The sequence below is a fragment of the Loa loa genome (genome assembly GCF_000183805.2).
Source record: "Loa loa unplaced genomic scaffold supercont3.36, whole genome shotgun sequence".
Classification (NCBI taxonomy): Eukaryota; Metazoa; Nematoda; class Chromadorea; order Rhabditida; family Onchocercidae; genus Loa; species Loa loa.
In genome coordinates, this window is record NW_018108216.1 from 290890 (window position 1) to 302557 (window position 11668).

At 34.6% G+C, this 11668-nt stretch overlaps 4 protein-coding genes across 4 annotated transcripts in view; 1 reads left to right on the plus strand and 3 right to left on the minus strand.

Annotated features, from left to right (window-relative positions):
- The window catches only part of LOAG_17052 (hypothetical protein), a gene marked incomplete at both ends in the record, with an annotated part of 3751 nt that extends 2618 nt beyond the window's left edge, over nt 1–1133 (minus strand). Inside the window, 3 exons of the mRNA XM_020449713.1 lie at nt 128–304; nt 578–649; nt 1116–1133. Of these exons, the coding sequence (XP_020306734.1) occupies nt 128–304; nt 578–649; nt 1116–1133 (267 nt within the window). The remainder of the gene's footprint in view (nt 1–127; nt 305–577; nt 650–1115) is intronic.
- A 998-nt stretch (nt 1134–2131) lies between these two features.
- On the minus strand, nt 2132–6951 carry LOAG_08860 (hypothetical protein). The gene is made up of 8 exons (XM_003144390.2): nt 6501–6951; nt 5890–6038; nt 4604–4894; nt 3788–3935; nt 3638–3697; nt 3017–3111; nt 2822–2921; nt 2132–2681 (listed from the first exon to the last, which is right to left on the minus strand). The coding sequence occupies exons 1-8, from the start codon at nt 6685–6687 to the stop codon at nt 2536–2538; spliced, it is 1176 nt and encodes a 391-aa protein (XP_003144438.1). The 5' UTR covers nt 6688–6951; the 3' UTR covers nt 2132–2535.
- LOAG_08861 (hypothetical protein) lies at nt 6905–7592 on the plus strand (the record flags this gene model as incomplete). The annotated part of the gene is made up of 3 exons (XM_003144391.1): nt 6905–7085; nt 7128–7204; nt 7497–7592. 3 exons carry the CDS (start codon nt 6905–6907, stop codon nt 7590–7592), a joined length of 354 nt encoding a protein of 117 aa, XP_003144439.1.
- Nucleotides 7593–7849: 257 nt separating this feature from the next.
- LOAG_08862 (hypothetical protein) lies at nt 7850–10953 on the minus strand. The gene is made up of 9 exons (XM_020447816.1): nt 10749–10953; nt 10374–10528; nt 10005–10092; nt 9646–9851; nt 9285–9435; nt 9117–9176; nt 8793–8965; nt 8448–8532; nt 7850–8176 (listed from the first exon to the last, which is right to left on the minus strand). The coding sequence occupies exons 1-9, from the start codon at nt 10918–10920 to the stop codon at nt 8031–8033; spliced, it is 1236 nt and encodes a 411-aa protein (XP_020301991.1). The 5' UTR covers nt 10921–10953; the 3' UTR covers nt 7850–8030.
- Between the last annotated feature and the right edge of the window lie 715 nt (nt 10954–11668).

An 11668-nucleotide genomic window follows, 5' to 3' on the forward strand; every position in this document is an offset into this window, starting at 1 on the left:
TAATAATAATAATAATAATAATAATAATAATAATAATAATAATAATAATAATAATAATAAATAAATAAATGATAATATTCTGTTTCCCCTAATATGTCTTTGAAATAGAATCCATTCATGGAATTACCGCGAGCTGTTGCTTGTAGAGATTGTATGCGACACCTATCAACTGAACAGGACTTGAAGTTCCAACTGCTCCAACACCAACTTCAACGCATCGATCAATTAAGCCATCATCGATTCGCTCACTTTCATTTGCTAGTGATTGACGAACCTCACGTTTTATAATACTTAGGCGACATTTCTGGAACGATGGAAAATATGACTCATTGTCACTGATCCCTGAATCATTCCTTAATTATCCTTAACATCTCCTCATGGCACTTAAATTCGAATGATAAGATGGAAATCAAATTCCTCTCAAAAAAAAGTAGCACAAAGTGGTAAACACAATTACATTGTGTTTTTTTTCACTTGCAATACATTTAAAGAACTTATCGATATCTCATTTCATGTAAACAATAAATTTTTCGTTATTTCAGAAGCTTTAACTTGAATCTGATATTAAAAGAATAACCAAGGATGGTGGGAAAACAAAATGGTTAAGTTGTCGCATGTCAAAAATAGATCGTTCGGGAGTCGACGACGCCTGCAAAAAGATTCAATTAATAAACTTAGCATACGAACTTTCCCATTTGTAATTCTCTTCTTTATTCGAACTGAAATCTTCAAAAGAAATGCTTCTGATTTTGAATCAAAAAGTCAACTGTGAATTTAAAATTCCAAATTCAAAATTCCAGAAATCAGAATTACTTCTACTTCTCTCTTTGACAAAGATTATTCTTTGTTTGTGGAAGGCAGAGGAAAACATTACCCTCTTCTCTCTCTATCTTTTATGGATTGGACGTGAAATGGGGCAATAAACCCATTTATATTTAGTTCTCTACAAAATCTACATCAATATAGCCTGATTCAAATTGATTAGGTCAAAGTTAATATTAAGAAGAAAATCGAAGCAAAAGCCAAGAAACAAAATATGAATGAGTTTAGGTTCATTTAAATGTTGAAACATAGTCGAACTCCGAAAAATAACTGAGATGATGTTTGAGAGTAACCAAAGGATCCTTTCGCATTAATACACTCAGTAGATAATAATTGTAGGGCAAATGATGCCGCGTAAGATGGAAGATATGTTAATATTTCAGGCTGTTGTTATGTTTTCCTTCCTTCAAGTCATGAATCATTCCCTCGAGAATACAGCACAGATCGTACGTCTCACCGTGGATAATTTATGCAAAATTCAGTCTACTTCTCATATATTTGTCAGAGTTGAGACGCAACGACTAGACACTTCATTAAGCTTCAAATTTCTCCAGTCTCAGTGGTGATATATCGTACAAGAAGCTACCCAAACTTCAAAGCAAGAAGCGGTCTGATCAATAAGGAATTTTGAATATCCCCCTTGAAAGGTGAATATGCTTAAGTAAGGTCACAGTCATGAACTGCTGAATAACACCCCTACATGAAAAGCTCAGGACGACAAAACGGTATCAGGAAATTTCCATATGGTCCAACCACCACATGCATTTTTGATAGCATTTAAAAAAATTTTTGCATTTTCCACTTCCCACACGCCTCCACTACAAATTTTATACCTCTTTTATGCTCCATTTCTGCTATAAAATTGAAATCATGAACCTAAGTCCTACCTGATTAACTCAGTATGCAGTTAATCGCGACTACAAAGTGAAACTATCACGAAGAACTCTTTTAATTCATCTTAAAAAATCGAGCAAATACAGTATTACAGTAACAGAAAAAACAGTAATATACAAATTTGAATGTAGTTCAGAGGAGCGATATGTACAAACAAAGACAGACATTATTCAAATAAAAGAACTGAGATTTCCGATAGAAGACCTAAATGCTATAAGAACCGCAGAAAAACAATTAAACGGCCCAACAGCAGCTTGATTTAATCGCCAGTTAAAAAAATCTATCCCAAAAAAAGACTAGCATAGGAACAAAGACTTCAGCAGTCGGATGAAACAAGAAACAAAACATGAAATCCATGCTCAAGAATTTCCTGAAGATTTAATATAGTATAACCAATAGCAAAAAAAAAAACTATAACTAATGGCAAACTAGCCAAAATTTATCAATATTCAGCCATATGGTCTGTAATAGTCTCAACGAGAATTCAAATATCATCTTGACATTCTATAAAATGTTGCATATTTTATAAATTTCTAGAAACTTAGCATATTGTCGACTATATACGTGTTCTGTCTTCTAAGTCAAGGTTTTCTAAATTTAGATGCCAAAATGATAGCGTCAAAAGATCCTTAGATATCAATCATTCATACATGAAATATCATAACAATATTTGAGATCAGCCATTCAGTGTAATACAAAAGATAATGTAAAGCTGATATAAAGGATACATAACAATTATCTACTTTGATTATAGTTGCGCTTCCCTTTATCATAAAAGCAATAACGTTTTCAAATGGAACAAAAAATGCCTTTAAATTGTCATGATATACCAGCATCATCTTCGAAAATTTGAGTAACTTCGTCCAATTCGAGCAGCTGCTCATCCATGAATTTTCTGATTCGTCGCATGCAGACCAATGACTTCTGCATTGGAAATGACGACAATTCTTCCGCGAGTCCGTTAACTGAAAAGCCAGAAATTAAATTGCTTCGAATTTTAAACATAAAAGATGATGCTTGTTTGGAATTATCCAGAATTCAGACCCTGCCCCTTGAATCTGCATCGGAAAAACGACAAAGAAAATCCTTTTACAGAATGGCTTACCAAAAGAATTTATACGCTTCTGAAAAGCTGCATTTTTTCCAGTACTGAGAGCCCGAGAACGACCACCACCAGCCAGAGGACCGGAATTTTGCTGGTGTTTCTATAAGAGCATTAAAAGTGATTTAGAGCTTATTACATCAGTAAGAAAATCAGTGCAAATGCAAATATCTAAAACTGTGATTTCCAAAACTATACCGGAGATATTCCTTCAAAAGATGTGTGCGCGCCAGCAAATGACTGTGCATTTCTGGCAGCAGTATCATTGCCACCGTTCACTTTTACATCACTTGCTGAAAAAACGTTTTTGATATTCTAGTTTCGAACATTTCACAGTTAAGATCAAGAGAATGAAGCAAAGCAAAGCCTTCAATTAAGAGTATAATTAATTGTCAACGAAAACTAACGAACCACCAAGATATAATAGCAACACCTAATCATGTATTTATAACTTTTAATAAAAATGAAATCAAAATCGCTCATAAAAATGTTTAGTCCTTAAGCGAGATACCGCAGAAAGAAAAAGTGAAAAAGCAAAATGAAAGATGTAAAAGAAATAAAAGATGATGCATTTCATAGTTAAGACCAAGAGAATGAAGCGAAGCAAGTCTTTCAATTAGGAGGGCCTGCTTCTTGTACCTTGACATTTATTAAATCGTTACGTAATACAAATTATGAATTTCATGAAATTTTCACAATCTGAATAGTTAACCCAGTCAAATAAATATACAGGAGTATTGAAACAAAAATACTTGAATATAAACCTCTCCGATCTCTAAATATTTAATAATTATGAACGAAATCTACATGAAGACTTACCAGCTGATGAGGAAACACTGCTTTCTTTCCTGTACCTCTGCTCATCATTTTCAACAATTCCTGAAAGTATATCAGAAAAGATAAAAAAATCTTATTATTCTTTACTTTGCCTTTCTCGAAATAATTTCTAAAGTCATAAATTGTACATACCATCATACTCTTCCCCAGCCCCGGCCATACTTCCATCTTGTTCCTCATCAACATAAGCATATGAAACGGCGTTTGAATGAGGCTGTTCTTCCGAACCACAAGCATTTGCAGTAGCCATCATTCTTAGTTCACACAGCTGTTTTTTTCTCTGAATAATAAAATCTAATGTAAACTAAGGAGTGGCAAGATCGTTTTACAGAGATAGTTTTAGATGGTTTCAAACAGTTCATTTAGAACAGACAATTACTAACTTATGTCCTTTTGAAAAAATTATATTACACAGCTTCTTCCGGCTTGTAGTATTTCTCTTACTGATAAGTATATATTTTGCCACTTTTTCTATAATAATTTAACATAATGTCATCCCGCCACTTAAGTGAACTGAAAACAGTCCGTGAGCATTTGGACATGAAAGTAATCCATGGTTTCTAGTAAGGATTAAAAATTTATCAATGTTTGAAGAGCACTGAGAAAGCTGCAAAATCATTGCCATTCAGCAAGAGTAGGCATCAATCAAGAAAATGACACGACAGTATTTTGGAAAGAAGAATACAAGGAAATTAAACAATTTTGGATTCCGATAGTTATCAAGCTATGACCATAAAGAAAAATCTTTTATACGATGTGGAAAAATTCTGCACATCCTAAAGAAAATAAAGGAATTATCGTGTACTGAAAAAAAGTTTAAAAACAATTAGTAAACAATTAGTACTAGTAAACTGTTATTTGTTCGTGATTCAAAAACGAAAATAGCATCATTTCATTCGCCATTTCACAGACTACTCCGATACTAACTGAAAAATCAAAAAAGCAAACTTTCTGAATTTCCTCCCATTCTTTTTGAGTAATTACAGATTCAGAGATATGCCTTGATCTCAGATGCCTCATCAAATTTCCAGAGCACGCGTACGCAACATGTGTGCCGCACATTCTACAATCAGCGCTTTTTCGATTACGGGTGAAATAACGCCAACATGGATGTTCAGTTCCATGTCCGCCTCGTCTTTCAGAACCTTCTTTGGACGATAACGGCTCATCAGCTGATCGATTAACTGATGATTTCAGCTGTAATTTCATCTGCCATGACTGTTCGAGCTCGGTTGCGATCTGAAGAACAAGATTTCGCATTTATTCCTACCGATAGCAAGTTAAAGAACATTAGCATGGAACAATATTCTCAGCTGAAGCGAACTTATCCAACTTTGAGTCTGGGAATTCTAGATGAGGTTATCCTCAATAATCTAACAGTGACGCAGGGTTTATTATTTTAAAATGTCTTAAAATCAAATTCCATACCCAGTTGATGGTAAGAACCGAAGGAAAAACAAAAAATAGAAAGGAGGAGAGCTAATCAATTTTAAAAGTGAAATACACAACTCGTAATGACTGCATAAAGAAAGACAAAAACATGTCAGGTTGAACATAAATTTATCGAAATTACGACTGAATTTAATAGGTTGTCTCAGCATAACGGTGAGTGCAAGGTTTTTTTTTTTCGATTCCTGGAAATTCCTGTCCATTGTTTATGGGAAAAAGATCTGACAACAGCCTATAAATCTTAACCTATACTCCATTTCATAAGCATTTATTATTCCTCTTTAAGTGTCTTCCTATACCGCTCACATGAACCCTGTATGTTAGGTACATCCAATTGTGACAGCCACAACAGACTTCCTATTATAAGTTGATAAATTTATTAAATTTAGATAAAACCACTGCAGAAATGAGACCTATTCCTTCCGTTTCTTTGTTTGCGTCGACTCCCTTGACTATGAAGATTAAAATGTTTTGCAGCAATCCCAGATGAGATCAAAGAAAAAAAGATGACCGCATCATTGTGACATAACCCTGTTTTCAATTTCAATATCCCCCAGGTTTTTTCTTATTCTCACCTATCCCCAATCTGAGCGAGTGATTCTGCCTTAGTATAGTAGAAGCTGGAATAAGTTCTTGCTGTACTACGGTAAAATCACTCTCGAATTCTACAGAGAACATAAAAATTCATTAATCAATCACCAAGACTAACTAAATGCGCTTTACTTTCCAAATTAACACCTGTTTGTTTTGTATGCGAAAAGCGCTAAAAAAGATAAAAAATACACCTGAGGATGACAACTTATAAAATGCTCCATAGCTTTTTGAACATCGATGGGTTTGAACAACTGTGTGCAGACACGACAAACCATAGAATCAAGATCATCAGATTTATGCATATAGTCCCAACATGGATGATCTGGGTCACGATTAGCTCCTGGAATTCCTGATATACGGATGATCGATCATTCAATATTATGATGATAGTGAATCGTCCCGAGAAAAAAATTCAGGCAATATTTTTCCGCTGTAGATGTTGCGTTAACAGAAATAGCTCAAAATATTTGCATCAGAGGCAAAACAAAGCACCCGGAAAAAGTAATTAAGAAGGAAATATTTCACCATTAAATTGAGGACTTTTTTTTCTCTCTTTTAAAGTTATATTAATACAAGTTTCGAGCAGAGGAAAATTCCTTTATTTTTTGTTCTAAACTGCTTGAAATGATTCGCTTACGAAATAACATCACCGATAGTCTAATAAAAGAGCAAATTAAATGATGCCAGTTGGCTGGTTAGAACCGTAAACTCTTCTAAGGGCACTACGACGGTCCATAAGGACACAATGGACAGTTAAGGTAGTTGTAGAGATTGATTGAAGATATAATGTAAGGCAACCAACCATCTTCAGAGTTATCGCTTTGACTGGTAAATTGTTGTGATATTATAGCTGATATATCTGCCAAAGCACTGGCAGTTGCTGTCGCTTCCACTAAGGCGAACGTTTTCTCAGGGTCCCGCTTGATGACAAAGGCACCAGAATCAATATTTTGCTGTTGCGAAGTAAAATTATTTGGACCGAGATCCATCAAACAGATTTCTGGTACTGCAGTAAGCAGTAATTCTCGATGCTCGGTATTTATGAAGACCTCTGTATAGTTAGCATTGCGATCGAGCTAATAACCTGTGTTCTGCGGAAAATAAAGGAATGGAGATTAGAACTGTCGTGGGCTAAAATTCAAAGTCTGATTGTATAACTGATAGAGAAATAGGACGTGGGACCAGACAATACTGCTGCCGGAATCAATGAAATCAGCCAGTAATCTGAGCAACAACATAACACCAGCCAGAGCCAGACACATAATTGCGGCCCGAATAGCTAGCCGGCGTGAAAATCACTACTCCAGCATTGAATTACGATTGTTCAACAGCAGTAACGGACACAGCACTAACTCATGTTGTTTGAGAAATTTGGAAAGAAATGGAAGTAACCGTAATCAATGAAAAGCCGCTAACGACTACTTTCCAGAGCAACTTATAATAACTTCGTATATTCCTTACTATCCACCAAAAGCGCTCATCATCCCTTCCTATTTTGGTGTGTTGGTAATTTGCAAATATGCACATGCAAAGTCATAATTTATAACTATCATAAAACAACAGTAATTTCATTCCATCCAAAGGTGTTTCACTTTCAATTTTAGCACGTTTAAAGCATTACAATAAAAACCGAGGACTTTACATTATAACAAAAGAATGAATTCGACGGAGAAAACTGGATCCGACAAATTCGAAAATTCATAGAATCTGACTTGAATACTACAAGTTTTATACAAAAACTCAATCATTAAAAGTTGAGATTACAGTAAATACGAAGATAATATAAAATATATTTGAGGTAATGGTATGTGTAGCATGCTATATTTACAATATCCCACCGTTAATCAACTTGACAACAATATCGCAAGCAATGGATAATGAAGCTCTATTTTGATATTTGACTACAATAGTTTCTTTAAGGATTATTAGATAGATGTGATTCAGTGAAAACCGTTCAAAATACAGCATAATCAGGCACCATGCAAATATTCAACAAATACCATCACAAAGAATGCAAGTTTCCACAAAACAATAAATAGACAATCAAGAACGTCTAATTGAATTCATAAAAAATCACACAAATTCATATCACATTACCAACAAAACTACCATCCAAGATACTTTTTCGAAAATATATTTGTAAATTTATATCCCTATAGTCAGCTGCCTGATCAGAGTTCTTTATCTTTAACTTTCCCTGTACGCAAAACAAGCTATATATATATATATAATTAGGACTAAGTTACTTCGAATGAGTTCAGAAATTAGTTAAACAAGCATTTAACGTATAAATTACAGCTAGATGACATATAATTTTGTTAAAGAAAGATTATTAAGTAATATTGGTGTCTACTTCTGAATTTTGTATACTTCCTTCCAGTCCAATCAACTTCTCATCCATGTATTTTCGGATTTGACGCATACACAACAATGATTTCTCCATTGGGAATGACACCAAATCTTCTGCCAATCCGTTTACTGAAAAAGTAATATTATTACGGTGATTTCGGAGGAAAATCGAATTTTCGATAAAAAATGTTTATATTTCGAGAATAAAATCATGCGCTTCCTCCTTTCGTCATTTCCATTTGATACAAAGGTCTTTCTTCCTTCCAGGATCTGAACTGCGTGGTAAATAAGCAAAAAAAGTGTTGACTACTTCCTAAAAGAAATTCAAATATATTTTTTTTTTTAAATCTAGAAATAAATAAATCAGAGAAAATAAAATCAATAAAAAGTTATAAGTTACCGAAAAAGCTAATACGCCTTCTAAATGCGTCATTTTTCGTAACCAAAGAGGTTTGTGAAAGCCATGACCCCTGCTGTTGCAATCCCTGAAATACATTCATTTTTAACCATCTTCTGGTTTTATAAGAGTTGTTAAAGCAACTTGTAATATCTTGGTATATTCGGTAATTTTGATATCCTAACAACTATAACAAACTTTAATGACTAAATCCGAATTAAGTGTAAGGCAAAATTGTTAAAAATAGAAAAAGAAAATAGTAAATAATGCATTTGAAATTACCCTAAACTGACAATATATGTAAGTGGTATAAAAATGTTTCAATGGAAAACTATGATAAATATTGACAGGTGAAGGTGATTTAGGTAGATCAGATGAAAACCCAATTGATTGTAAAATCCTGTTTGCCGTTTCACTAACATCCGCTATTTTTGTATCATCTGCAATGGAATGTTCGAGTGTTGCATCATGTTGGTCAGCAGCTGTTTGACCATCAAAATCATCCAACTTCGAATCAGTCTCTAAAAAAACAAAATTAAACATCTGGGATTATAAGATTCTAATAAATTAACATTTATGCATGAAAAAGGAGGATTTCATAATAGAAATGAATCTGAAATGCATTTCACTCTAGAGAAAGATTTTAACGAATATATTAGGCAAAAACAATACCATTAGATGCTGAACCGTCATTCTCATTCCCGTTGCCCTGCTCGAAGAGTTCCATGTTACCTGAAAAGGGCAACCAAAAGTAAAAGAAAGAAAAGTTAACAAATTCTTAAGAGCACATCATTTTTGTCACTAATTTCATTCACCAGGGAAATAATTTCAATAACTTGCCATCTTCCTCTCCTTCGATCCCATCTCCACCTAGGCCCTCATCCTGTTCATCTTCATAATCGTAAGATAAGAAGTTTGATGGTGACTGTTCTTCAGATCCGGATACATTCGAACTTACCTTCAGTCGCAACTCGCAAAGTTGTTTCTTTCTCTGGAACCAATGAATGGTAAAACTTTAGATGTGGTCGGCCTTATTTTGAAAGAAAGTAAAATAAGTGGAAAAACTGAAAGAATAAACTATTTTCGCATATAGATACTTTCGTAAGGAAGAATCGAACGGCAACATTTTCTATTTCCATCAGGATTTCAGAGAATTCTAATACTGCTTCCCAAACCATCTACCGTAAACTTCAAAGCTAACCTTGAGAATTTCGTCCCATTCTCGCTGAGTTATGGCAAATTCTGCAAGATGTCTGGACTTCAAGTGTTTCATCAAATTGCCAGAGCATGCATACGCCACATGCACACCACAAAGCTTACAATTGGAACTTTTTCGATTAATTCGACAGAAATAACGCCAACTGGGATGTTCTGCTGCACGACCACGCCTTTTCCACATACTTCTATCTGAAGATCAAATTGAGATAGTATCTTAATAAATTCACAAGTACAGAGAATTAAGAGTAATTCTATGATTCTGCAAAAGTCAGTGCAATTCATTTACCTCTCTGGATAGCATATCTGCGCTTTACCCTCAATAAAACAACAAAGTTGACTTACGAAATAACGAGGTTTCGGAAGATATGCGGTTGAAATCAGCTTTGAGTTGCAACTTCATTTGCCACGATTGATCAAGCTCAACGGCAATCTAGAACTACTCATAGTACGCATTTATATAATTTGAGAAATGAAATTTCAGGAAGAAATTAAACAGCAATAAATACTATAAGAAATACCCTTATTTTTTTACAATCTCAGATCACAACAGGAATTAAAATAACTTATTCAATCATTTGTCTAACATTTAAAAAAGTAGTCTTGTTTCCCCACAAGAAACCAATGTTAGCGTGAGCTCAGGTGCCTACACTCACTATAGTCAGTAGTCAATTTTCTCTATTCAACCACCTCAGAAAGAAGTTGCTGACCTACCTGTGGGTGACAACTACTAAAATGCTGCATTGCATTCCGGGTATTCAAACATTTTACTACTTTGGAGCATATTCTACAAATCATGCAGTTATGTTCATCAACTCGCTGCACCAATTCCCAGCACGGGTGTTCCGCCACACGACCACGTCTTGGTCCTGAAAACTATTCAGTTTCGAAGATTTTTATATCTTAATCAATTACGAACGACGCATTTTATGTTTCAAAGGGTTTCAATGATGGAGAAAACAGAAGTGAGAGTGAAAAAGGCAGACATAGAAGGATTCAGCTTTAAAAAAACTGAATATTTGAATGTAAAATAGTAATAATCATGCTATGTTTGAGAAATATAAACGACGGTTGACGTTATGAACTAACTTTTGTCGCTCGATTCTGTCATTCCAAGTCTACCATCATTATAATTCTTACTCTGCTGCGTTATGAGAGTGGAAATATCAGCAAGAGTATTTGCTGTAGCTGTTGCTTCTGCCACATCCTGCTCTTGACCGTGCAACTCGTCTTTGATATCACTGAACATGTTCACATTCATAATTGCGAATCTTCAGTTGGTCCTAAGCCTGAAGTATTGAATAAATGAATACACGAACAAGCAGACATTGCGCAACACATGCTAGTTACGTTGGTGTATCACGAAAGCCCTATCTCACTCACTATAATTCACTATAATTCTCGTCATGGAACCTTAAATCACAAAGTGTGATGTGAGATAGTATGAAGTTACTGACCAATGACCAATATCTGAAATTTAAATTTATCGATGACGATGTAGCAAAATAATAGAGGGAAGCAATGAAGGCAACACAGCGGGAACAGCAATTTTACAATTTCCGATGTAACCCAGCGCAAGCGTCCCCTTGGAGCACACTACCTTCCCTCTCATTTTTATTCAATTTCAATTCAATTCCCCCAGCAGGAAGTCACTTAAAGACACATACACACATGCATACACACATATGCAATTACATATAAATCAGAAATCGATAAAATACATTCAGTTCTTGAGTACAACGCTGCTATATATATACACACATGCACACATACATACACACACAACAACACACACACACACACACACAACACACACACACACACACACACACACACACACACACAAACCACACGGATCGATGTCTGAAGATGGTTGATACAATCTGGAAGTGATATTATTGCAAGTTTATTCAAGCTGCTTATATTAGGTGATATTAATGAAGCATTTCTTGTTGTTATTTTTTATTAATTACACGAATCACATGAACAATACAGTATACCTACCGATG

Bases quoted from the DNA above. Each gene is read 5' to 3' on its own strand.
- LOAG_08860 (XM_003144390.2), bottom strand. From the start codon at position 6,687: ATGGATCTCGGTCCAAATAATTTTACTTCGCAACAGCAAAATATTGAT. The intron at 4,895-5,889 runs GTGTATTTTTTA...CTTGTTCTTCAG, and splicing joins TTATAAGTTGTCATCCTCAG to ATCGCAACCGAGCTCGAACA. The intron at 3,936-4,603 runs GTTTGCTTTTTT...TTTATTATTCAG, and splicing joins AATGGGAGGAAATTCAGAAA to AGAAAAAAACAGCTGTGTGA.
- LOAG_08862 (XM_020447816.1), bottom strand. From the start codon at position 10,920: ATGAATGTGAACATGTTCAGTGATATCAAAGACGAGTTGCACGGTCAA. The intron at 10,093-10,373 runs GTAGGTCAGCAA...GAGTAGTTCTAG, and splicing joins TTAGTAGTTGTCACCCACAG to ATTGCCGTTGAGCTTGATCA. The intron at 8,533-8,792 runs GTCAATATTTAT...AATGTATTTCAG, and splicing joins TACCTAAATCACCTTCACCT to GGATTGCAACAGCAGGGGTC.